Consider the following 23,767-nt stretch of genomic DNA (forward strand, 5'->3'; position numbering starts at 1 on the left):
ATTTTTATTACCAACTTTATATTATCAATGCTGTTTAAAGGGGTTATCCAGGATTAAAAAAATGAAATACTTAAATATTACTTTATTATAAGTATATTCTCAAATACCTTTCATCATTTATAATGGCTCGTTTTGTCTGGGGAGCAATCATCAGGGGAAACAGAATGGCCGTGGTCCCATTAGTTCACACAAAACCTGTCTTGATCACACATAAGGACAAGTTACTTTACAATACTGCGCTAAAGAGCTGCCTCATCCTCCTCTCTGCTTGTCAGGGATTATGATCCTGAATACAGATGATAAGAACTTTAGCTGAATCTCTGGGGGAATTAGTTCATGAGGAGACATGAAATACAGAGAGGACTGACCAGACAGACTGTGGTAATGTGTTGCTGTGGTAATGGAGGCTGCATACAAGAGCTGCTGCTCATTATACACACCTCACCCTCCTCTCATGTCTCCTCATCTTCTCCATTCCTACAGAGATTCACCTGTATTCAGGATCATAATTCCTGGCAAACAGAGCAGCGAGGAGGATGAGGCAGCTCTTTTCCTCAGTGTTGTGAAGTAACTTGTCCTGCTGTGTGATTAGGACAGGTTTTGTGTGGCGGCCATTTTATTTCCCTAATGATTGCTCCCCAGACAAAACAAACCATTCTAAGTAATGAAAGGTATTTGTGAATATATTTATTGACAAAATAATATTTAAATTTTTCATTTTTTTAATTCCTGGAGAACCCTTTAAAGACATTAGACAGCAATTACTGCTCAGGAGTGCTGTTTCAAACATACAAATATGTACGAATTTTTTTGTCCTAGCTTGTTTTTCCTGCAGATGGACTCTTGGCTCCATCATTCATTTTATTGCCCTCTTCAAAGTCAGTTTGTTGACATTCCTCAAGATCCAAGAAGCTGCACTGTCTCAGCTTGAATGAGTTATGATATGTCGGATTAATGATGAACGAGTTGAAAAAGTTTGCCGCACTGGAGACATGCAGCTGGTTTGTGTCCATGGCTCCTTTTATGAATAATTATGTTTGACCTCTCAGCAAACCTTTTCCACATTCATGTGGATTCAAACCCCGCATGGAGCTTTTGGATGTGTCAGAAACTTCTTTCTCTCCATAAAACGCCTCCTGCATTCAGTACATCCATAGGGCCATTCTCCTGTGTGAGTCCTCATATGTACATCAAGATTGGACTTTTGAGTTGTAGGATTTGCCTACATTTGGAACAGTGATATTTTTTGTCTTCTATGTGAGTCTTCTTATGTATATAGAGCTCATAGTATAATACTGAAACATTTGTTGCATTCAGGACACTGAAATGGTTTTGCTTCTTCATGAACCTTTTGATGTTTTAGAAGACTTGACTCTTTATCAAAATTTTTCCTACAAACTAAACATTCAAATTCCTCCGGTGTGCATCTTCTGATGTTCGACAAGTTGATCGTTGTTCAAAAAATATTTCCTGCAGTCTACACATTCAAACATATTTTGACCTTCATGGATTCTTACATGATCTTCAAGTCGAGACTTTCTCAGAAAATATTGCCCACATTGTGAACACTGGAGAGTTTTCTTCCTAGAGTTTGCTTCGTAAGTATTTTGTAAGATTGGAAATGTCACCAAATGTTTTTCCTGCTTCAGCTTTTTTAGTTGGTCTCTTTTTTACATAAATTCTCTGAGTTGAACCAGGGCCACTTTTGAAAGACAAATGTTCCACTCTGGTCTTAACTTCATCTTTAATAGTTGATGTGCTTGTAACACACACCTGACTCTGAGAATTTACGTGTGTGTTGATAGTGTTACTTTGTTTCTTTTGAGCCTTCTCAAGTAAGTGAGTCATTACTACACGCCTCAATAATGATGAGTGGTCTGGTTTTTCACCAGTATGACCTATAAATGGTAAATGTTTCATTGTGGTTTCAGGACTTCTGGGTGCATAACTGTAGGTGTTGTCAGTGACATCCTTTTTATCCTCCTCAAAGAAATTGTGTTGTACTCCATCTCTGTGTCTTCAAATAAGACTGGTTCCTCCTTAGTAGATGCATATTGTTGTCTATGGCTTGGTGGAGCATACAAATTTGGGCCTGTGAGGTTTTCTCCGTCCCATGAAACTGGTTCCTTCCTAGCAAGAGGACATGAAGGTAGATAAGGCTCTGTAATGTTTCTTCCTTCACATGAGCCTGATTCTTCCTTAATATGAGTAGATGGATTATGTTGTGTATGGTCATTGGGTGTGTCAATGCTGGGTTTACTCCACTGTACAAGACAGGTTCCTCTTTAATAGATGTAGTTAGACACTGTTGTGTATCATCTGTAAGTGCATTAATGTTGTCTATGAGGTTTTCCTCATCACATGAAAATGGTTCCTTCTTAATCTGAGCAGTCATATAGTATGTGTGATCTATAGCATATAGCCGTTATCTGCATCATTTCCTCTATCCCATGATACTGGTTCCTCCTTTATATGAGTATGTGGATATTGTTGCACAGAGTCTGTGGGATGTACTACTGTAGGCGCTGTCCATTACCACTGGCGTTATTTAAACATGAGTCCTTTACAAGGACCGTTGTGTATTCATACTCTGTGACACCTTCGCATGACACATGTCCCTCCTCAATATGTAAAAATGGGTGTTGTGCTTGATCTGTGGCTCCTCTGACACTTTTATCATCACAGGACGTCTTGGACATATTTCTTCCTGATTTATGAAGCTCACTTCTGAATTGTCTCCCATCAAAGTGTTTTAATTGGCTGGAAAAATCTATGTTCTCATAATCAGAACTTAGATTAGAAGATTCCCAAGTATGTGGTAGTGTTTTCTTTGGAAGGCCACCTGTAAATAGACATTTTAATACAATATTATGTTTAGAAAATTATGTTAGAAACTGATATATTTTGTATATAAGTTTATATGTGTTTATAACAATGTTGTTTTGTCACCAATCTAAGGCTTTAAAGAGGTAGTCTATCTATCTATTGTCATGATGTGTACAGTTTAAGTGCTGGGAGGTGTGTATATCCCACCCAGATACCTCAGCTGGGTGAGATAACTGAAATCCAGAAAGCTGTAGTGGTTTCAGCAAAGTGTAGTTTTGTCTAGATGTTGTTCTGGGCTGGATTTCGTGTGGACTAGGTTTGGTAATGGGATCTGCCAGTCCACACCCTTCCACTACATGTCTTTTGCCGGAGGTGATCGCAGGTGAGGGCTGCTGCTGCAATCAAGGAGGGATAAAACAACCCTCTGTGTATGAGAGAAAGGCTGAGGAAGCCTGAGGGGCTCTGTGCGGTCTTAGCCAGGAGGGCTGACGGGATACAAGGCTTTGTAAAGCCTGAAGTTTGAAAGAGGATCGCACCGTCAGAGTCGGGAGGACTTCTGGACCATCTCCCCCCAAGGGTGCTGGACCGTATATGGTTGAGGAAGTCGGATCTAATCCCGTGTGTGAACGGCGCTCTATAGGTGAGGTAGAGACAACACGTGTATTAGGTAGAGCCCAGACGGGCAGGTGTTTATTTTCAATGTTTATGTGTGTGATGGTGCTGAAGTGCCAAAATAAAGCACCTTTTGGACTTGAACCCCGTCAGAGGAGAAGTCTGTGATTGCGACCCCCTGAGAGAGAGCGATCCCTTATTCTGTCTATCTATCAAAATGCTTGGGCTGGCATAAAAATACAACCAATACCCACTGTCTGGGACATAATTCTATAGCCTAGCAGCGCTGGGGTCCTAGGTTCGAATCCGACCAAGGGCAACAACTCTGGTTTCCTCCCACACACCAAAGACATACTGATAGGGACCTTAGATTGTGAGCCCCATTGGGGACAGTTGGATGCTAATGTCTGTAAAGCGCTGCGGAATATAGTAGCGCTATATAAGTGCATAAAATAAATAAATAGACTGGTACCAAGTATATGTAAAACATATATGGGGTCATTTACTAACCAGAAATACGCCTATATTAGGCGTATTTCTGGCACCACAGAATTAGGCACAAATGTCCTTTGCGCCATAATCTGAGACTTTTCCCCGCTGATGCCAGGTCTAAAAAAGTGGGCTTGGAGTGGGCTGTTTTAGGTGTAGAAAATGGTCTAAATGTAAGACAGTTCGGAAGCTGTCTTATATTTAGAAGCGGAGGTGGATCCACCGAAGTTATGTAGAGGCCGATGCCTCTATATAACTCTGGCGGATCCATCGCCAGCTATAGGGGATATTAAAACCTGCGTCTAAAATGGAGGTCTTCGTAAATGTCCCCCATATTGCCTCCAGCCAGTTAAAGACCTTATTTGCTCCTCTTCCTCTACCAGTGAGTCTTTAGCTATGATTTGTGTATGTGATCTAAAAAGACTAAGGCCTCTTCCACATGAACGTTGTGTGACCGTGGCCGTATTGCGGCCCGCATACGGAGGGTCACAGATGCGGACCCATTCACTTGAATGGGTCTTTAATCAAGGAGATGCGGAATCAAAGCGCGGATCGGAACCCCACGAAAGCACTACAGAGTGCTTCTGTGGTGTTTCTGTCCGTGCGTCCGCACCGCAAAAAAATAGAACTTGAAGTTGAATGGGTCTCAATCCGTCCCAGCCACCACACGGACGTTACCCGTCCAATGCATGTAACGGATGCACAACGTTCGTGTGCAAGAGGCCTAAGGGTGAGTTCACACCACTGCTGAATTTTTCTATTGTTTTGCTCTATTAGGCCCCTTTCACACGGGCGAGTTTTCCGCGCGGGTGCAATGCGTGAGGTGAACGCATTGCACCCGCACTGAATCCTGACCCATTCATTTCAATGGGGCTGTGTACATGAGCGATGTTTTTCACGCATCACTTGTGCATTGCGTGAAAATCGCAGCATGTTCTATATTCTGCGTTTTTCACGCAATGCAGGCCCCATAGAGATGAATGGAGCTGCGTGAAAATCGCATAGCATCTGCGAGCAAGTGCGGATGCGATGCGATTTTCACGCATGGTTGCTAAGGAGACGAGGGATGAGCGACCGGGTCCCCATTTACTTTATTATTTTCCATTATAACATGGTTATAATGGAAAATAATAGCATTCTTTAATACAGAATGCAAAGTGAAATGTCAATTAAGGGTTAAAAAATAATAAAAACATTACTGACCTCATCCACTTGATCGCGCAGCCCGGGATCCTCTTCTTTGTTCTTCTTAAAGGACCTGCAAAAGGACCTTCACGACGTCATTGCGCTCAACATGTGGTGAGCGCAGTGACATCAGCGCAGGTCCTGCTGAATGAAGATAGAAGGTCCTTCTATCTTCATTCAGCATGACCTGCGCTGACATCACCGCGCTCACCACATGGTGAGCGCGATGACATCAGCGAAGGTCCTTTTGCAGGTCCTTTAAGAAGAACAAAGAAGAGGATCCTGACTGCGCGATCAAGTGGATGAGGTCAGTAATGTTTTTATTATTTTTTAACCCTTAATTGACATTTCACTTTGCATTCTGTATTAAAGAATGCTATTATTTTCCATTATAACCATGTTATAATGGAAAATAATAAAATCTACAGAACACCAAACTAGGGCTGCAACGATTAATCAACTTTATCGATATGGGGAGGGGGCTGTTATGGGGAGGGGGCTCTGTGTATGGCACTGCTATGGGGAGGGGGATCTGTGTATGGCACTGTTATGGGGAGGGGGATCTGTGTATGGCACTGTTATGGGGAAGGGGATCTGTGTATGGCACTGTTATGGGGAAGGGGATCTGTGGATGACACATATAGCATAAGATGCTATATAGTGTCATCCACAGATCCCCCATCCCCATAATAGTGCACAGATCCCCCTACCCATAACAGTGCCATCCACAGATTCCCCCCTCCCCATAACAGTGCACAGATCCCCCTCCCATAACCCCATATCCCCTCCATAACAGTGCCATCCACAGATCCCCCCATAACAGCGCCATCCACAGATCCCCCATAATAGTGTCATCCACAGATCCCCCATAATAGTGTCATCCACAGATCCCCCATAACAGTGCCATCCACAATTTGTTTTAATATGGCCTTTGAACATAATTTTTCAAGTAAACTCATATAAACCTCTTTGTTTTGTAATTTCGGTGTTTTTTCCCGATTAATCGATTAAATTATCGACAACTAATCGATTATTCAAATAATCGTTAGCTGCAGCCCTACACTTAACCCAAACCCAAACTTCAGTGAAGAAGTCCGGGTTCGGGTCTGGGTACTACATTCAGTTTTTTTCTCACGCGTGTGCAAAACACATTGCACTCGCGCTCTAAAAACTGAACATCGTAATGCAATCGCAGACAAAACTGACTGCAATTGCGTGCCTACTCGCACAGTTTTTATGCAATGCACCCTTAACGCATCCGGCCCTCACCCGCGAGGCCCGTGTGAAGGGGGCCTTAGGGTACCTGCACACGTTGCGGATTAAGCATATTTTTTTCTGCGCCCATTCTCGTGTGAAAAAAAATGCAGTGTGAAAAAGAAATGCAGTGAGATTTAACAAATCTCATGTACACTTTGCTTTTCCTTTCGTTGTAGAAATTGACCTGCGTGCTGATTTAGAAATCTGCTGCATCACAATTGTTTGTGCAGATTTTTTGATGCAAAACCAAACACGCAAGTAATACATGCGAATTCTGGTGCAGAAACGCACAGAAATCTGCATGAAAATCTGTGTGGAATTTCTGTTTGTCAACCTGCATCCATGCACAGGTATCCTTAGAAAAGCAGAACAACGAAAATAACAGAACTGACCCGAACAAAGCTGCACAAACTCTGTGGACTGCAATGGAGTCCATTCAGTTGGGATCAAGTTTTTATACCGGACAAAAAAGCTCTGCTCCTGCATGCAGGACTTTTCTGTCCGGTCTTTTTGAAGAGGTCTGTGACGCACATGTATGAAAGCCCTAAGGCTAATTAATGGCTGATATACGTTATTTTCTGGAAACTATAGTGATAAAAGCAACTTCTTACCCAGAGATATGAGATTCTGCTGGTCCTCCATCATGACATCCTTATATAGATCCTTGTGTCCTTCTATATACTCCCACTCCTCCATGGAGAAATGGACAGTGACATCCTGACACCTTACAGGAACCTGACACACACAGTGATACAGTCATCATTAAGATATATTATCAGTTATTATATAATTTTCCAGCATTCCCAGCGGCGCTCACCTCTCCAGTCAGCAGCTCAATGATCTTGTTGGTCAGTTCTAGGATCTTCTTACGTTTTTTCTCCAGTATCAGCAAATGAGAAAAAGGCTCCTTGGTAGGGCTCAGTTTAAGATACTGATTAGAGGTCTTCTTCACAATACTATAATCCTAAATTAGAGAGAGACATGTTCATACATATTACTGTGGGATAACTCTTAAAGAAAAAATGAGCATACTTAAAGGGTTTGTGCACCTGGAGAGGGGAGGGGGGGGGGGGGGGGATATTGGCAAACCCCCTCCACTTGACAGACCTGTGAAGGGAAGCATGCCTCCCGATGCTGACTCCTTGTGTTCCTGGCCTCAGCTTCTCTGCTTGGCCCCCAGGATGTAAACTTTTTGACCACTTTTTATTCAATAGTTTGGGGGGCAACATGACCAAAAAACTGCAAATTGTCTATTTTTATTTTCTTGTGTTACTGCGCCCACTAAATATTGCTATATTTTAGCAGTTTGGGCATTTTCGGATGCGGAGATAGCAATTATGTTTATTTTTAATCGTTTATATTTATTGTTTATAAATTGGGAAAGGTGGGTGATGTCAATTTTTAACACTTTGGGGTACATTTATTAAGCTCGCCTTTTTTTCAGGAGTAAAAAAGACATATTTGAAATGCCTGTATTTAAATTGCCTCAAATTTATGATCGCTTAATAAATCAGCTTAATTGTATTTGGTTTAAGTCTGACCTCTAGTGGTTGTTTTCTTGTAAGACAGGTTCATATTCACTAAGACTTGTCTCATTGGTTGGCGCATGACAGTGGCGTACTAAGAGGGGGGCGCGGGGGGGCGGTCCGCCATGGGTGCCAGCTCTGAGGGGGGTGCCAGAAGCAATAAGCACTTCCATCAATACAGATAGAAGTGCTCATTGCTGGAGCGCAGGGAGCTGGGTCCTGTCACTCACCGCTCAGCTCCTAGAGCTTCTCCCCTCTTTCAGGCCGGCGGCGCACAGAATGGTGCAGCAGGAAGACTTCTCCCTGCTCCACCATTCAGCCTGCAGGCACAGATCGTGTGTGGACGGAGCCTACAGCCTGGAAATCTGCATAAGCCCCGCCCACACAGTGCTGCAGAGAGATCTGTGCCTGCAGGGAAGATAGAACTGTGAGCTTCAGGAGCGGGACAAGGTGAGTAGTTACTGTGGGTTTTTTTTTGTTTTTGTTTTTTTAATACAGAGGGGGCACAGGAGGCTTTATCACTATGGAGGGGGCACAGAGGACATTATTACTATGGAGGGGGCACAGAGGGCATTACTACTATGGAGGGGGCACAGAGGGCATTACTACAATGAATGGAGCACAGAGGGCATTATTACTGTGAAGGAGGCAGAGTGGGCATTATTACTGTGAAGGGGGCACAATGGAGATTTCTACTATGAAGGGGGCACAGAGGGCATTACTAGCACAGTGAGTATTACTACTATTAAGGGGGCACAATGGGCATTATTACTATGAAGGGGCACAGTGGGCACTATTACTATAAAGGGGGCACAATGGGGATTATTACTATGAAGGGGGCACAAAGAGGTCATTACAACTGTGAAAGGGGCACAGAGAGGGCACAATGTGGGCATACCAATGTGAGGGGGCACACATCTGTACAGAACTACTGTGAAGGTTGTACAATAAGGACAATACTACTGTGAGGGGGTCCAATTTTTTTTTAAGTATTGGGGGGGGGGGTGCCAAAGAAAGGACCCGCTCTGGGTGCCAAACACCCTAGGTACTCCACTGGCGCATGAAAAAATTGTACAAATAACCAGAAAAAAGTCATAACTTTATCTCTTTCAATGCAAAAAATTGCACAAGTTCCCCTTCAACACAGACAGAAAAAAATAAGTCAGGTCAGGACTCGAAATAAGACTGTTTATGCGCCTAATAAATATAAATAAAGCAAAATACAAAGACAAATAAAAAATTAGCCTAAAAAAAGAATTAGACGCACAAGGCACAAATGTCTCCTAAACAGGTGCAAAATCAGTTGGTTAAAGGGGTATTCCCATCTTAGACAATGGGGGCATATCGCTAGGATATGCCCCTATTGTCTGATAGGTGCGGGTCCCAAATAGGAGGCAAAAGAAAGACAAAGCAAATATGCCAGTCTAATTTTACGCCTAAAACAGGCATGCTTGATAAATGTGTCCCACTGGGTCTGCAAAAAATGTGGATGCACACGGCTGGTATCCTATATATGCAAAATACATACGGTCGTGTGCATGAGGCCTAAGGTTGTCAGGCCATGAAGGACCTGCTTGCGGCCCAATCCCTCCTTTTTAGGCCTCATGCACATATTGCTGCCTGAAAACAGCTGTTCAAGTTGAATAGGTCCGTGATCCATCCGTATTGGAGAAAAATAGAACGTGTTCTATTTTTTGCTGTGCAAAGGCATGGAGAGTGCTTCCGTGGGGTTCCATGCCTCCGTTCCACATCGCACCTTCCAGATTGCGGACCCATTCAAGTGGTAGGGTGAGCGCACGGCCTGTGCCCGCATATTGCAGAACAGCTGTTTTCAGGCAGCAATATGTGCATGAGGCCTAAAAAGGAGGGATTGGGCCGCAAGCAGGTCCTTCATGGCCTGACAACCTTAGGCCTCATGCACACGACCGTATGTATTTTGCATTACGGAAACTGCGAAGCCACAAAATAAGGATACCAGCCGTGTGCATCCACATTTTTTGCAGACCCAGTGGGACACATTTATCAAGCATGCCTGTTTTAGGCGTAAAATTAGACTGGCATATTTGCTTTGTCTTTCTTTTGCCTCCTATTTGTTAAAAGTCTCACAGCACTTCATGAATTAGACTCGGCGCATTGCTATTAGTCTGACCTCTGGTGGTTCTTTATCAGTATGACAGGTTCATATTCACTAAGACTGGTCTAATTAGTATGCGCATGAAAATGTTGGGCAAGTGAGCTGAAAATAGGTGCACGTCTCCATGAAAGTACTACTTTTTAGTCCTCATGCACAGTGGGTCCGCAATATGCGGGCACCGGCCGTGTACTCCCCGCATCACGGATGCGGACCCATTCACTTGAATCAGTCCGCAATCCGGAGCTGCGGTGCGGAACGGAACGTGGTGTTTCCCTCCTGTCATACTGAAAAAGAACCACCAGAGGTCAGACTAAGCAATACGCCTAGTGTAATTCATGAAGTGCTGTGAAACTTTTTATAAATACTCAGCAAAAGAAAGATAGACAAAGCAAACACGCCAGTTTAATTTTATGCCTAAAAATGAGCTTGATAAATGTGCCCCAGTGTTCGGTCAGTTATTTGCATCAGTGATTGTGAATAGTGTTGAGCGAACTTCTGTTTTAAGTTCTGCGTCTAAAGTTCGGCTTCCGGTTAGCGGAGAATCCCGATATGGATTCCGAATTCCGTTGTGGTCCGTGGTAGCGGAATCAATAATCGCCCATTATTGATTCCGCTACCACGGACCACAACGGAATTCGGAATCCATATCGGGATTCTCCGCTAACCGGAAGCCGAACTTTAGACGCCGAACTTAAAACAGAAGTTCGCTCAACACTAATTGTGAGCCAAGACTAGGTGCAGATCTAAACACAGAACACAAGCATATCTTTTCCTTCTAACCTTTTCTCTGTGCAGCCTCTACTCCTAGGTCTGGCTCACAATCACTGATGGAAATCACTGACCAAACACTGATGTGTGAATAAGGCCTAAGGCCCCTTGCAGACAAGTGTGTCCGGATGCGTTGTAAATGTGTTTAGTGAAAAATTTGCGATTTCGCAAACAAAGTCATTCAGTTTTGTCTGCGATCTCGTTCAGTTTTTATCACGCATATATACTGAATATATACAAACATCTCTTAGCAATCATCTGTGAAAAATGCATTGCATCCGCACTTGCTTGCGGATGCGATTTTCACGCAGCTCCATTCAGCCAGGGCTGCGTGAAAATCGCTGAATATAGAACATGCTGCGATTTTCACGCTGCGCACAAGTGATGCGATCTTCTAATCATTTGTCCCATAGACTGCAATAGAATACTTGAGCAAGGCTTTTCAGGCAGCTCCCTATGACAATGCTGGGAGTCTTCACAAGTCCCCAGGTTGTCATAGAAATCAATTGGAGCCCTGTGATTTCGAAGTGGGGTTCCAATTGCAGGACAGAGGGAGCCCCCTCCCAGTCTAACCACACAGATTCTGCGGTCACTAGTGACCGCAGCATCTGTGGGGTCTAATTGACCAGGATCCGAGTTACTGCTGGCGGGTTTCAGCTGTTTTATACATAAAGCACCCACCGTGAATGTGTATGGAGCTCCATACAGCCCCTTAACGTCAATCACGTACATATATACATGATCATCTCACAAGTCTTGTCCCGAAATCACAGGTGTATGTATGTATATATACAGAGGTAGATTTCTCCAGGATCCTTTTCTATGTGAAGAAGCAGGTGAAAGAATCTCACATCTGAAGTTAATTAACAGGGAGGGCAGTTACTTAGCAGAGCCAGGAGGATGGTGTGCTCTCTGCCTGGGGACCCAACAAGCCTGTGTGAGTAGTTGCTGGAAGTCTATGATCAGCTGGCAGGGAGAAGATCTGCAGCTGGTAGTGAGGGACGTCATGTGTATAGTAAGTGTTGGCCAGGCCACTTCTCAATAAAACCTGACTACATGTCAGCTTGCTGTTGGCTTGACTCGCTCAGGCTGTAGCCTAGTACTGATCATCTGTCTGAGGCTTCCTGCACACGAATGTGTGCTGCCCGTTGCCGTTTGCGGACCGTATTTGCAGATGCGCAAAACACGGGCGCCGTTCCGTGGGCATTCCGCATAATGGATGCGGACCCATTCACTTCAATGCGTCCGTAAATCCGGAGATGCGGAACAAAAGCACGGAATAGAAACCCACAGAAGCACTACGGAGTGCTTCCGTGGGGTTTCATCATGTACTTCCGTTCCGCAAAAAGATAGAACATGTCCTATCTTTTTGCGTAACGGGCGGATAGCGGACCCATTAAAGAGAATAGGTCTACGATCCACTGCGGCTGCCCGCGGTCGGTGTTCGTGCATTGCGGGGCGCACACGTTCGTGTGCAGGAGGCCTGAGGAGGAGGCTGCTTCCTTTTCAAGATCACACTGCGTGTCGACTCATTTGCAGCAGCAGCGCATTGTGCTTACTTCTTGTCCCACTCTCGTGAATGGAACAAGCACTGTGCCCCCAAGACTTGACCAGGAAGTATCGCTCGCATGGAGTCCGTACAACGTTTAAAATGTTTTGGGGTGGCAGTTTGAAAAAACAATGCAATTTTACATGGTTTTCAGGGTTTTGTTTTTACAGTGGTTACTGTATGGTAATGACCTTTCCATTTTATTCTGTGGGTTTGTATGATTATGGAGATGCGAGATATATATGGTTTCTGTTCTCTTTTGCTATGTAAAAAATCAAAGAATGTGTTGCCATATTCTGACAGCCATAACTTTTTTTATTTTTCTGCCAACTGAGCTGTGTGAGGGCTCATTGAGGTGAGCTACAGATTTTGATACCGTTTTGGTGTACTTGGAACTAGTGTTGAGCAAACTTGTGGTTTCAACTTGTGACTGTTATCTAATAATTCCGTTATAGATTCCGCTACCATGGTCCACAACTTACCGTATGCTCTGTGGTAGTGGAATCCATAACCGAATTCTTAGATAACCAGAAACCACAAGTTCACTCAACACTACTTGGGACTTTTTGATACTCTCCTTTTTTTTTTTTTTTTGGGCGGGTGGCAATTCTGGCATTGGGAGTTTTTTTTAATTACAGCATTCACCATGTGGGCTAAATATAAATACGGTAAATATTTTAATCTGATAATCGTGGAACAGCAATATCAGTACTATGCACTGTAAGGGCTACGGACCACAAATAGCAGTTTGCAATGCACGGGCACCGTCTGTGTGCACGCCATTTGCGCATGTGGACCCATTGACTTGAATAGGTGCAAGATCCGCAAGAGACGATCCACACGACAAAAAATAGGATTTGTTCTATTTTTCTGCAGTGTAGAGGCACAGACCGAAATCTCACAGAAGTGTTTTCTAGTGCTTCCGTGGGCTTTCAACCATGCCTCCACTCCGTATCTTGAGGATTGCAGACCTATTCAAGTCACATGGTCGGTGCCTGTATATTGCAGACCCGCTGTTTGCAGTCCGTTATACGGGCACGGACGGCCTACACTTGTGTGCATGAGCCCTAATACTCCTGTATTACAGTGCATACTGGTTCTGACAGACATGCTACTACATCCTGCTGGAAAGAAGCATGTGTCCCTAGACAGGACATGGCAGGACCTTCAGAAGGCCTTCAGTTGCCATGACAAGTACTTGACAACCCACAATTGCATTTGTTGAGTGCCGATCTGTCTTAACTGCTCAGTTGCTGTGGTTGCTAATGACTGCTGCATCAGAGGGGTTAAACTGCCTGGATCAGAGTTATCTCCGAACCCAGCAGTGACAGCTGGGTGCCTGATGTATAATACTCCTGATCTTGTACCATCACCATGACGCACTATTACAACACGGAGTGGAAGGGAACCTGCTGCTGTGTGAGCTATCTCTATCTCTATCTCACTGCACAGTAACACTTTTGTAGTGTATGCCTGGTGCAATTCCATATTGTGTATGGGGTGTGTATTTATTTTGGGATCTAGGGTTTATATTTAGTCCGAGGTTCCGTATTCTCTTAGGGGGTCTGCTTTAGGTTGTTACTGACCCAGCATGCCCAGACTACCTACAGCAGGGCATGGTGGGAGTTGTAGTTTTACAACAGCTGGAGAGCCGCAGGTTGGCCATGCCTGGACTATGGGGTCTGCATTTATTCTAGGGTCTGAGGTCTATAGTTGTTATGGGGTCTGGGATCTGTGTTTGAGTCTGGTCTTTATGATGTATGATGCATGCGCGAGACTAACGCGATTCCAGGCCGCACTGCAGGATGTCAATCACACAGAAGAGGGGACTGTTAGGGGTGTACTTATCTTGACTTGAAGCAACGAGGCTGCTGCCCCCTTGACTTCAGACTGACCAGCGAGATAGCGCTGATGGCGATTAAAACATTGTTTTTGTCATGTATGGAGCATCAAATTACTGGACCAAACACATCATTAATAACAGACTGGGGGCTTCTATAAGGTAATGCTGACCGTCTGTATTTTGCGGTCCGCAAAAAATACGGATGACATTCGCGTGCATTCCGTATTTTGCGGAACAGAACAGCTGGCCCCTAATAGAACAGTCCTATCCTTGTCCGTAATGAGGACAATAATAGGACATGTTCTATTCTTTTGCGAAACGGACATATGGAAACGGAATGCACACAGAGTACAATCGTTTTTTTTGTGGACCTATTGAAATGAATGATTTCGTATATGGTCCGCAAAAAAACCATAATGGACACGGAATGAAAATACGTTTGTGTGCATGAGGCCTTAGCCAAACTGTCTATCATTCAGCCTGAGCCACTGTATATCTGGTGCAGGTCTGCACAGCCTGTACACCATCTTTAGCTCTAGCCAGTCTGGGCCAAGGTCTATTCCTGCACAACGGTTCCTCCACTAATGAACATGCTGCTGAATACCTCACCTCTCCAGTAAGTAGGCAGATGATCTCTAGGGTGAGGTTTAACACTTCTTGGTTTAACGCTTCCATGTCATTGGTTGCATCTAGTAACTTTTGAGGGTCTGTATAGGATCTCTTCACAAATTCTTTGGTCTAGAGGCAGAAGAGAGGTGATATGGATACTATTACATGAATCGGTCAGTGTTAGTAATGTAGACGTTAGTATCAACCTCTGCTCTTTCTATGGTTAGGAGTCATGTGGGCGGTCCTACTTACTGACTGACAGTTGTATGTATACTTTGTCACTGATTAGGACTGCCCACATGAAACCTAAATCCAGAATGAGCAGAATGTTAAGTGAATAAATGACAAATTTTACTGAATCTGAAAAAACTATGGGGATGGGGGGGGGGGGGGGGGGGGGTTTATCTCCCTATGCCAGTTTTCTGACCATGTTTGTGACTCTTCTTCTTCTTTTTTTTTTTTGCAAGTGGCGTTTCTGCTCCGGCCTCGCCACTTTTCCATAAAGCTGAGTTGGCTGTCGGCCCTGTCACATTTATTTTCTTTTACACCAGTTTTCTGGAAATCTACGGCAGCTCCGAGCTCATTTTGGAAGCATAGGCTGCTGGCAGATGCGCCTAATATAGGACGAGGCCTGCACCGTGCCATAAATTAGGCGCATTTTCCGGCAGTGCAGGGGAGATCATAGACCGGAGTAAATTGCAAGTCTGCAATAAATCTCCCCCATATATCAATCTGCTCAGCTCCTCCTGCTCTATAACATGCTGCCACAGATGACACTGCATTTTGTGGTGACAGATTCCATTTTAGAACTACAGAAAACCGTGTGAACAATAGGGTGACATGTGGCAGACCATGGCCAAATTGTTTTAGTTCTGTTTTTTTTTATTGGAGTCGTTATAGGACTCTGCTTTATGATTGGTCTGAAGATCTAGGCAACTTGTGAACTTGGGAAATCCGATCCTAAGCCTTAAACATACCTGAACTCTTAAAGGATCTCCTCTCTGTACCCCAGGGGGAGTTGCATCTTCCTTCTTAGTGAAGACAGCGTCTTTTTATCAAACGTCTTCTTCTCTCCACTTGCAACATAACATCCCTTTGTGAGATGCTCACAGCAAACTTGATAGACTTTGCACCTCTTGTTCTCCCAGGTTTCCATAGCCATTATTTTCAATGTTCTCAAACCCTTGTCCAGTTTGTTCTATGGCTCTCAACCAGACTTTGATTCCATCCAGAGAGGTGGGAAATGCATGTAGGATTATATTCTCAGAACTCTTCTTTTTTTCCTGCATAATTGGGGAAATAATCAACCATACACTTTGATATTTTGCTGGAGATAAAAAGAAAGTTTTACAAAATGGGGCCCAAGGTGATGGTGACCAGCGGAGACGTACATCGCTCGTGCAAGCGCTGTTTATCTGCCCGCCGTCGACATGGCAGCGGTGAGCAGCGTCATTACAGTTCTGCCATTGGAATGGGATGAAGGAACTGTAATTATACTGCTTACTGCTGCAATGTCAACGGAGGGCTGGTAAACAGCAAAGAGTGCATCGCTTGCACAGGTCTCTTCAAATATCTGATGGGGGGGGGGGAGCAGTGCTGGGAATCAGACCCCTGCTAATCTGATATTGATTACCTATCCTCAGGATAGGTAATCAATTTAGGAAACTGAACACCCCCTTTAAGCTGACTATACACCTCACTCATGATGGCAGATGTGGAGGAGAAGGATCTGGCCGGTTGGATTTCAAAAATGTCTAATTCTTTTACTCCTGCCAGAGGTGTCTGACAGTGGCTTATTACCTTCTCTTCTTGGAAGACAGAAGAATGAGCTCAAATGTATGGCCACTGTCAACCCAGCACTAGGACCTGACGGCTTACATCCACATTTAAACAGATGACCAAAGCTGGCTATACGCAAGACTGAATCTGCTGATTGTGGCAGGACCAGCCGACCCGCTAATGTTTATGGGGCCTCCTGACTCTTCCTTGATGGCAAATGTAGGAGGAGAGAAAGATTGGGCTGTTTCATTTCAACATGCCAATCCTTTTACGGTGCCTTAACATGCAGCAAATTTCTGCGACTAAAAATCAGTTCCACTGCATAGTGTCCTGTGCCAGCCGGAAATAGCTGATCGGTGGCTTTGGTGGGAGTCAAACCCCCACTGATCTCATTGATGACCTATCCTAAGTATAGGCCATCAATATCTAAGTTCTGGAAAACCCCTTAAATGTCTGCATACAGCTATCATGGTGACACCTCCAGAAGTCATCTGGTCTAGACAGCTCCTTTCAGATTGGGGGTGCTCCTCACAACTAAGGCAAGAAGGGTATCCTTTCTCTATCTCCTCACACTTTAACCAGGGCAATGAGACCAGAAAATAGATTCTTCCCATGTGCTGGAATAGAGACGGGTCTCCACTCCAGATCATGGGATCACTAGGGGGAGGCATGTCTGTAATATATGAGGGATGACATATCTGACCTGGAAACTTCTGACCACTGAAACAGCAGCAGCTGCAGCCTTCACCTCCTGCCCATGTGATCAGTCACATGACACAGCCTGAACCAAGCCACTCCCTCGCTGTGTGTACTTGCACAACTGTCCCTGCCTACCGGACGCAGCCATTAACCCCCTCACTGCAGTCAAACATCAAGTGAGGGGAAGGGACAATGGCCTCAATACAGATATAACCAATAAGATGTATGCTTATTACACTATCCTGTATGCAGGCACAGTACCCCTTTCATAGTCCTGTATCCTGGGTGTAATTCTCAGTATCTGACCTTATTCTGTATATATGGACACTGCACAGTACCACTTCTCCTGTCCTGTACACTGGGTGTAATTCTCAGTATCTGATCTTATTCTGTATATATGGACACTGCACAGTACCACTTCTCCTGTCCTGTACACTGGGTGTAATTCTCAGTATCTGACCTTATTCTGTATATATGGACACTGCACAGTACCACTTCTCCTGTCCTGTATACTGGGTGTAATACTCAGTATCTGCTCTTATTCTGTATATATGGACACTGCACAGTACCACTTCTCCTGTCCTGTATACTGGGTGTAATTCTCAGTATCTGCTCTTATTCTGTGTACATGGACACTGCACAGTACCACTTCTCTTGTCCTGTATACTGGGTGTAATTCTCAGTATCTGATCTTATTCTGTATATATGGACACTGCACAGTACCACTTCTCCTGTCCTGTACACTGGGTGTAATTCTCAGTATCTGACCTTATTCTGTATACTGTATATGAACTCTGCACAGTACCACTTCTCCTGTCCTGTATACTGGGTGTAATTCTCAGTATCTGCTCTTATTCTGTGTACATGGACACTGCACAGTACCACTTTTCTGGAGTTATATGGTGGCTGTAATAATTCTTAATATTTTATGGTATTCTGTTTATATGGACTCTGCACGCTTCTTCTATTATGGATGTAATGCTCAGTATCCTTGTATATTGTGTGTCTGCGTATAGAATTAGTGGACAGTTCTACTTATCTTGCTTTGTATGCAGCCTACCATATGATTATCATAGTATAACTTCTTTAGGGCACGTTCACATGACCGCGCCATGTTTTGCGGACCGGAACAGGCGGCTCATTATAGAAATGCCTATTCTTGATTATGAACAAGAATAGGACATGCTCTATAATTTTTGCAGGGCCACGGAACGGAACAACGGATTCAGACAGCACGTGGTGTGCTGTCCGCATCTTTTGCGGCCCCGATGAAATCAATGAGCCCTTATCTGTATATATGGAGTGCACAGTGCCACTTCCTATTTTCTTGTTGTGCATGATATAATGCTCAGTATCTTTCTATATTCTGTATATATGAACGGTGCAAAGTACCAGTTTTCATAATCTGTGCTGGGTGGCAGTATATTTCCTCGAGTATGTTTGTTTGTGTGCTGGGAGTCAGTATCTTTGCTCACTGGCCCACATTTACTAATGTGAGCACACACAAATCTTTGTATAAATTGTGCTAATATTTGACTTGGGGTACTTTTATTAGCGTTTCTATTTTCCGGTATTGAGATCAGTCATGGGATCTCAATACCGGGGTAAAACTCTTCCGTTGCCCCAAAAAGCATTCTGTTCCGTTGCGTTCCCGTACCGGAGAGCAAACTGCAGCAAGCTGCGGTTTTCTTTCCGTCATGGGATGCGGAGCAAAACGGATCAGTTTTCTCTGACACAATGGAAAATGGATCCGTCCCCATTGACTTTCAATGGAGTTCATAACGGATCCGTCCTGGCTATGCATCCGTTATGAACGGATCGAGCAGAAACGCTTGTGTGAAAGTAGCCTTACACATGATCAAAGATCTGCGCCTAGACTGAAAGAGGGTTGTGGTTTGCTAGAAAAGGATTTGTGAATTTATAGGAAAGGGGCAACATTTTGTGCCAAAATTGCGCCACAAGTTGGCATAAAGTTAGGCTACTTTCACACGTGTTTGGTGCGGATCTGTCATGGATCTGCACAAATGCATCTGTTCAGATAATAAGACCGCATGCATCCATTCAGAACGGATCCGTTTGTATTATCTTTAAAGAGATCCGGCGACGGAACTGCCTGCCGGATCCAGCAATCTGCATGCAAACGGACAGCATTTGTAGACTGATCCAGATCAGTCTTACAAATGCATTGCATGAACGGATCCGTCTCTTCGGATGTCATCCGGAGAAACGGATCAGTTATATAGGACGGATCCGGCACTAATACATTTCATTGTAAATTAATGCCGGATCCGGCAACTGATCCGGAATCTTGGACGGAGATAATACCGCAGCATGCTGCAGTATTTTCTCTGTCCAAAACGCCGTTCAGTGACTGAACTGAAGACATCCTGAACGGATTTCTCTCCATTCAGAATGCATGGGAATAAAACTGGTCAGTTCTTTTCCGGTATTGAGCCCCTACTCAGTGCCAGAAAAGAAAAACGCTAGTGTGAAAGTACCCTAACATAGCCAAAACGGATCAGTCTTGAACACCATTGAAAGTCAATAAGGGACGAATCCGTTTTCTATTGTGCCATATTGTGTCAGTGAAAACGGATCCGTCCCCATTGCCAGGGGACGGAGTTTTGTCAGACTGACACCAAAACGCTGCAAGCCAAAATGATGCATTCTGAGCGGATCCTTATCCATTCAGAATGCATTAAGGGCAAAACTGATCCGCTTTGGACCGCTTGTGAGAGCCCTGAATGGATCTCACAAACGGAAAGCCAAAACGCCAGTGTGAAAGTAGCCTTAGATAAAATTGTCTATCCCTGCATCACATTTATCATCCAGTCTAAGCCCCTGTGTTAAATCTGGCGCAGGTCTAGACAGCCTGTTAAATGAAGGTAATCTACAGGCTTAGTAAACCTTCCCCACTGTGTATGTACTTGCACCGCACATTATATACTGGACATTGTGCTCTATAGCCTGGGTGTAAGTCCCAGTATCTGCACTGCACAGTACTATCCTCCCTCATCTGGCAGCAGGAGGCAATAGGAAGACAACTTGTGCAGGAGAAGGTCAAAGGACAGTTCTGGCTAGTGGTGAGATGCAGAAAAAGCACAGGGGGCCATGTTCTTGTAGTCCTACCCTGTCTCCACCTACCTCCTGATGTCACATGACCTCTCCCAGGATACCCTGCCATGTGAACAGAAACTTCCTGCTGCATGGAGGGCAGTGAGAGAAGAACTGGAGAGCTGGAGTGGAGGTGATTATTAGAATGTGAAGCAGTATTTCCTGTAAGATTAGGTCATGTCTGTGTTAGAATTATGGGAGCTGCAGGAGGTGAAGATGTTATGGAGGAGCAATGTAGGATCGCCCTGACTATTCCATCAGGGTTCTGACATAGAATGTATGGGCTGCTATGACAATCCAGCCCCCCCCCCCCACCCTAACAACTCTCAGAACCCTAAACCTGTGACACACCTAAGGAACAAACCAGAAACCACTTTCCTGAATACTACTTTTCAACATCATTTATCCCGATATTACATGACGAAGACCTCCCAAGAGGCCATGCACTCTAGTCTTCACCTGCAGTGTTTTGGTCATATCCTCCTCACACCACACAGTGCTTCCTCACCTGTGCTAGTCTCCCAGATCTCCTTAGATCTCCTTAGTTATTCTGCTATAGTCCTTCAGTTCTGCTCTACCTTCTGTTATTAGCGGATAGACCTGTCTATTGATGTGCAGAGACATCAGAATTTGGTGACTGTGATGTAAAGAATGCTCATAGAAGGTAATGTGCGAAGATCAGAGGAAGGTCTACGTGCTATTTGTTTTCTCATTTGACAATGCTATTTATGAATTTGTATTTGGTATTTAGGGCATCTGGAAAGTGTGACTAATTTATCAGAACCTACAGTCCCACTATGATCAGAAGATCCCAGAAATAACCTATAAGATCATTGGACTGCTGGCTAAAAAAGGTGAGTACTGCTGGGAATACTGGCAGAATATGCAGTAACACAAAGCATAATGTATTTGAATGATGACTGTATCATTGTGTGTCAGGTTCTTATTAGGTGTCAGGATGTAACTGTCTGTCTCCATGAAGGACAGGAATTCTGTAGAAGAGCTCTTCAAGGATATTATGATGGATAATACCCAGCCCCTCACATTACCAGGTAAGAGGCACGTTAATCACCAGAAAACACTTGTAAAACAAAATAAAGGGGATTTTAACGTTGTGCTTTCCTTTCAGAGTTAATCAATGAAAGTTCATCTCCTCATATTAAGGAAGAAACTGTTTTGTGTGATGAAGTAAATCTCATGGACTCCAAATATTCACCAGCAGACCATACACCATATCAGTCTTCTTATATTAATGATGAATGGGCCCCATGCGAATTTGGAATCCTTACAAGTCCTGACACTGTTGCACCCACAGATCAAAACAGACTATGTTCATATATTAAGGAGGAGCCATTCTCGTCTGATGTAAGAAGCCCCAAAGACCCCAACTTCTATACATCCACAGATCATAGACAATATTTAGCTTCTCATATTAAGGAGGAAACTAATGTACACGATGAGCGACATTTTATAGACCTTGCCATTTTTACAGCCCCAGATCATCTTCAACAGTATCCCTCTAATATACAGAAAGATCCAGTCTCGTGTGATGGAGAACGTATTTCAAACATCTATCCTGCTCCAGATAATACTGCTACATCAGTGTGTACTAATGGTCAAAACTTAGAAAACAATTCAAATAGTAAACTGAATGAGATTGAAGTCATATACCAACATCCAGTACAATCAACATTTGGTGACATCTCAAACCTTACTAAATATCAAAGAGCTCACTCTAGAAAGAAAACTCCTCAATGTCCTGAGTGTGGGGAATATTTCTTGAGAAATGTCCAGCTTGCCTCCCATCAAAGACTTCATATGGGGCAAAACCCTCTTCAATGTCCTGAGTGTGGGAGAACTTTCTCCAGAACTTCTCAGCTAATCAACCATCAGAGGAACCATAAAGGGAAGAAGTCATTTAAGTGTTCAGAATGTGGTCAGTTCTGGCCAGATAAAGCCCAACTTGTCTTACATCAAGAAAGTCATGCTGATGAGAAACAATCTATGTGCTTGGACTGTGGTAAGCACATCCCTTGTGATAGTCATCTGGTGGTCCATCAGAGAACACACACAGGGGGAAGGCCTTTCACCTGTTCATTCTGTGGGACACATGTTACTGTAAGGGAGCATTTAATACATTTAAGAAGTCACCAAGGAGAAAAATTGGATGAATGTATTCAATGTGAAAAGCACTCTAAGCATAAAGTATCACTCACTAATCATGAGGTTATACACCATCCAATGAAATAAATTACATATCATTAATCTCTTTTCCTCCAAAAATAAAATTGTTCTAGGATAACAGATATATTTTTTTTTTTCAGAATTTTCACACTGATTTGTCTCATTTTATAATTAAAGTGGAACAGCAGTCAAAATGGAATTTGAATTTTAAACCGTCTCACAGAACACTACTGGACCACAAAATCCCTATATGAATGGCACCTTTTTCCCTGAACTAAAGTTTGGGTTTGACATGACAATCAAATCACAGCTGTCAGGAGGTTCTAGAGAATTGTATAGGATGACAGCGAAAGACATAATTGAACAATTACCTGATCTAAATCACAGGCCCATGAATATTACATACAGATCTAATAGTTGGCGAGAAGTCACCACTGTACAAATTCTGTGATGAGAGATATGTTCTAATAAAGCAATGTTGGGCTTCAACTTGGTTTCATAGTCCTAAAAGACCATCTTGGTAGCGCTCTAGTAATCTTCCAGGAAGAGTCAAGACTAACAACACCTCCTGTGGTTATATGATGCTGGTTCCTAACAGTAAAGCCCTTTCACATAAGTAGTCAGCAAGCTGTGTCTACATACCCTATGTCCTTATCTACTGGAAGGTTTTAAGATTGCTCGCTGTAAGCGTTTATGGACTAGGTTGTTTTGTACTCTTGTTTCTGTACATTTTCTGGGTTTAGGTTTATTTTCAGAGCTATAGTAGCTGTTCCACCATGTCTTTTGATATCCTACTATATTAATTTGACTTTGGAGTTTCTTGAAAAATAATCCAGACTTGAGATCCTCTGTGTTCATACTGGTGTTCTCTGGAAGGCAAATGAGTGGGTTATGGGTAGAAAAAGGCAGTCTGGTACCATTCTTTAGAACTGTGAGGATTAAAGGGGTTCTGCACTTTGTTTAAACTGATGCTCTATCCTCTGGCTAGATCATCAGCTTCTGATCGGCGGGGGGTCCGACACCGGGACCCCTGCCGATCAGCTGTTTGAGAAGGCAGCGGCGCTCCAGCAGCGCCGCGGCCTTCTCACTGTTTACCGCTGGCCGAGTGATGTCACGACTTGTATCAACTGGCCTGGGCGGGTCTAAGCCCAGGCCAGTGATACTAGTCGTGACGTCACTGGGCCAGCAGTAAA

General features: G+C 43.8%; 2 protein-coding genes across 3 annotated transcripts; one reads left to right on the top strand and one right to left on the bottom strand.

Annotated features, from left to right (window-relative positions):
* Positions 1-632: 632 nt before the first annotated feature.
* Positions 633-17,343, bottom strand: LOC121004135 (zinc finger protein 616-like). 2 transcript variants are annotated; one of them, XM_040436278.1, is made up of 6 exons: positions 17,281-17,343; positions 15,776-16,081; positions 14,799-14,927; positions 7,187-7,333; positions 6,981-7,104; positions 633-2,842 (listed from the first exon to the last, which is right to left on the bottom strand). In XM_040436278.1, the coding sequence occupies exons 3-6, from the start codon at positions 14,862-14,864 to the stop codon at positions 2,514-2,516; spliced, it is 666 nt and encodes a 221-aa protein (XP_040292212.1). In that variant the 5' UTR covers positions 14,865-14,927; positions 15,776-16,081; positions 17,281-17,343; the 3' UTR covers positions 633-2,513. The 2 variants fall into 2 exon arrangements, with proteins under 2 accessions (XP_040292212.1, XP_040292213.1); XM_040436279.1 differs by having other exon boundaries at positions 15,776-16,125; positions 17,281-17,308.
* Positions 17,344-20,436: 3,093 nt separating this feature from the next.
* LOC121004122 (zinc finger protein 880-like) lies at positions 20,437-23,049 on the top strand. Its single transcript, XM_040436251.1, has 4 exons — positions 20,437-20,523; positions 21,142-21,244; positions 21,330-21,442; positions 21,520-23,049. Exons 3-4 carry the CDS (start codon positions 21,367-21,369, stop codon positions 22,638-22,640), a joined length of 1,197 nt encoding a protein of 398 aa, XP_040292185.1. The 5' UTR covers positions 20,437-20,523; positions 21,142-21,244; positions 21,330-21,366; the 3' UTR covers positions 22,641-23,049.
* The last annotated feature ends 718 nt before the right edge of the window (positions 23,050-23,767 follow it).

Source organism: Bufo bufo, chromosome 6 (assembly GCF_905171765.1).
Source record: "Bufo bufo chromosome 6, aBufBuf1.1, whole genome shotgun sequence".
Classification (NCBI taxonomy): domain Eukaryota; kingdom Metazoa; phylum Chordata; class Amphibia; order Anura; family Bufonidae; genus Bufo; species Bufo bufo.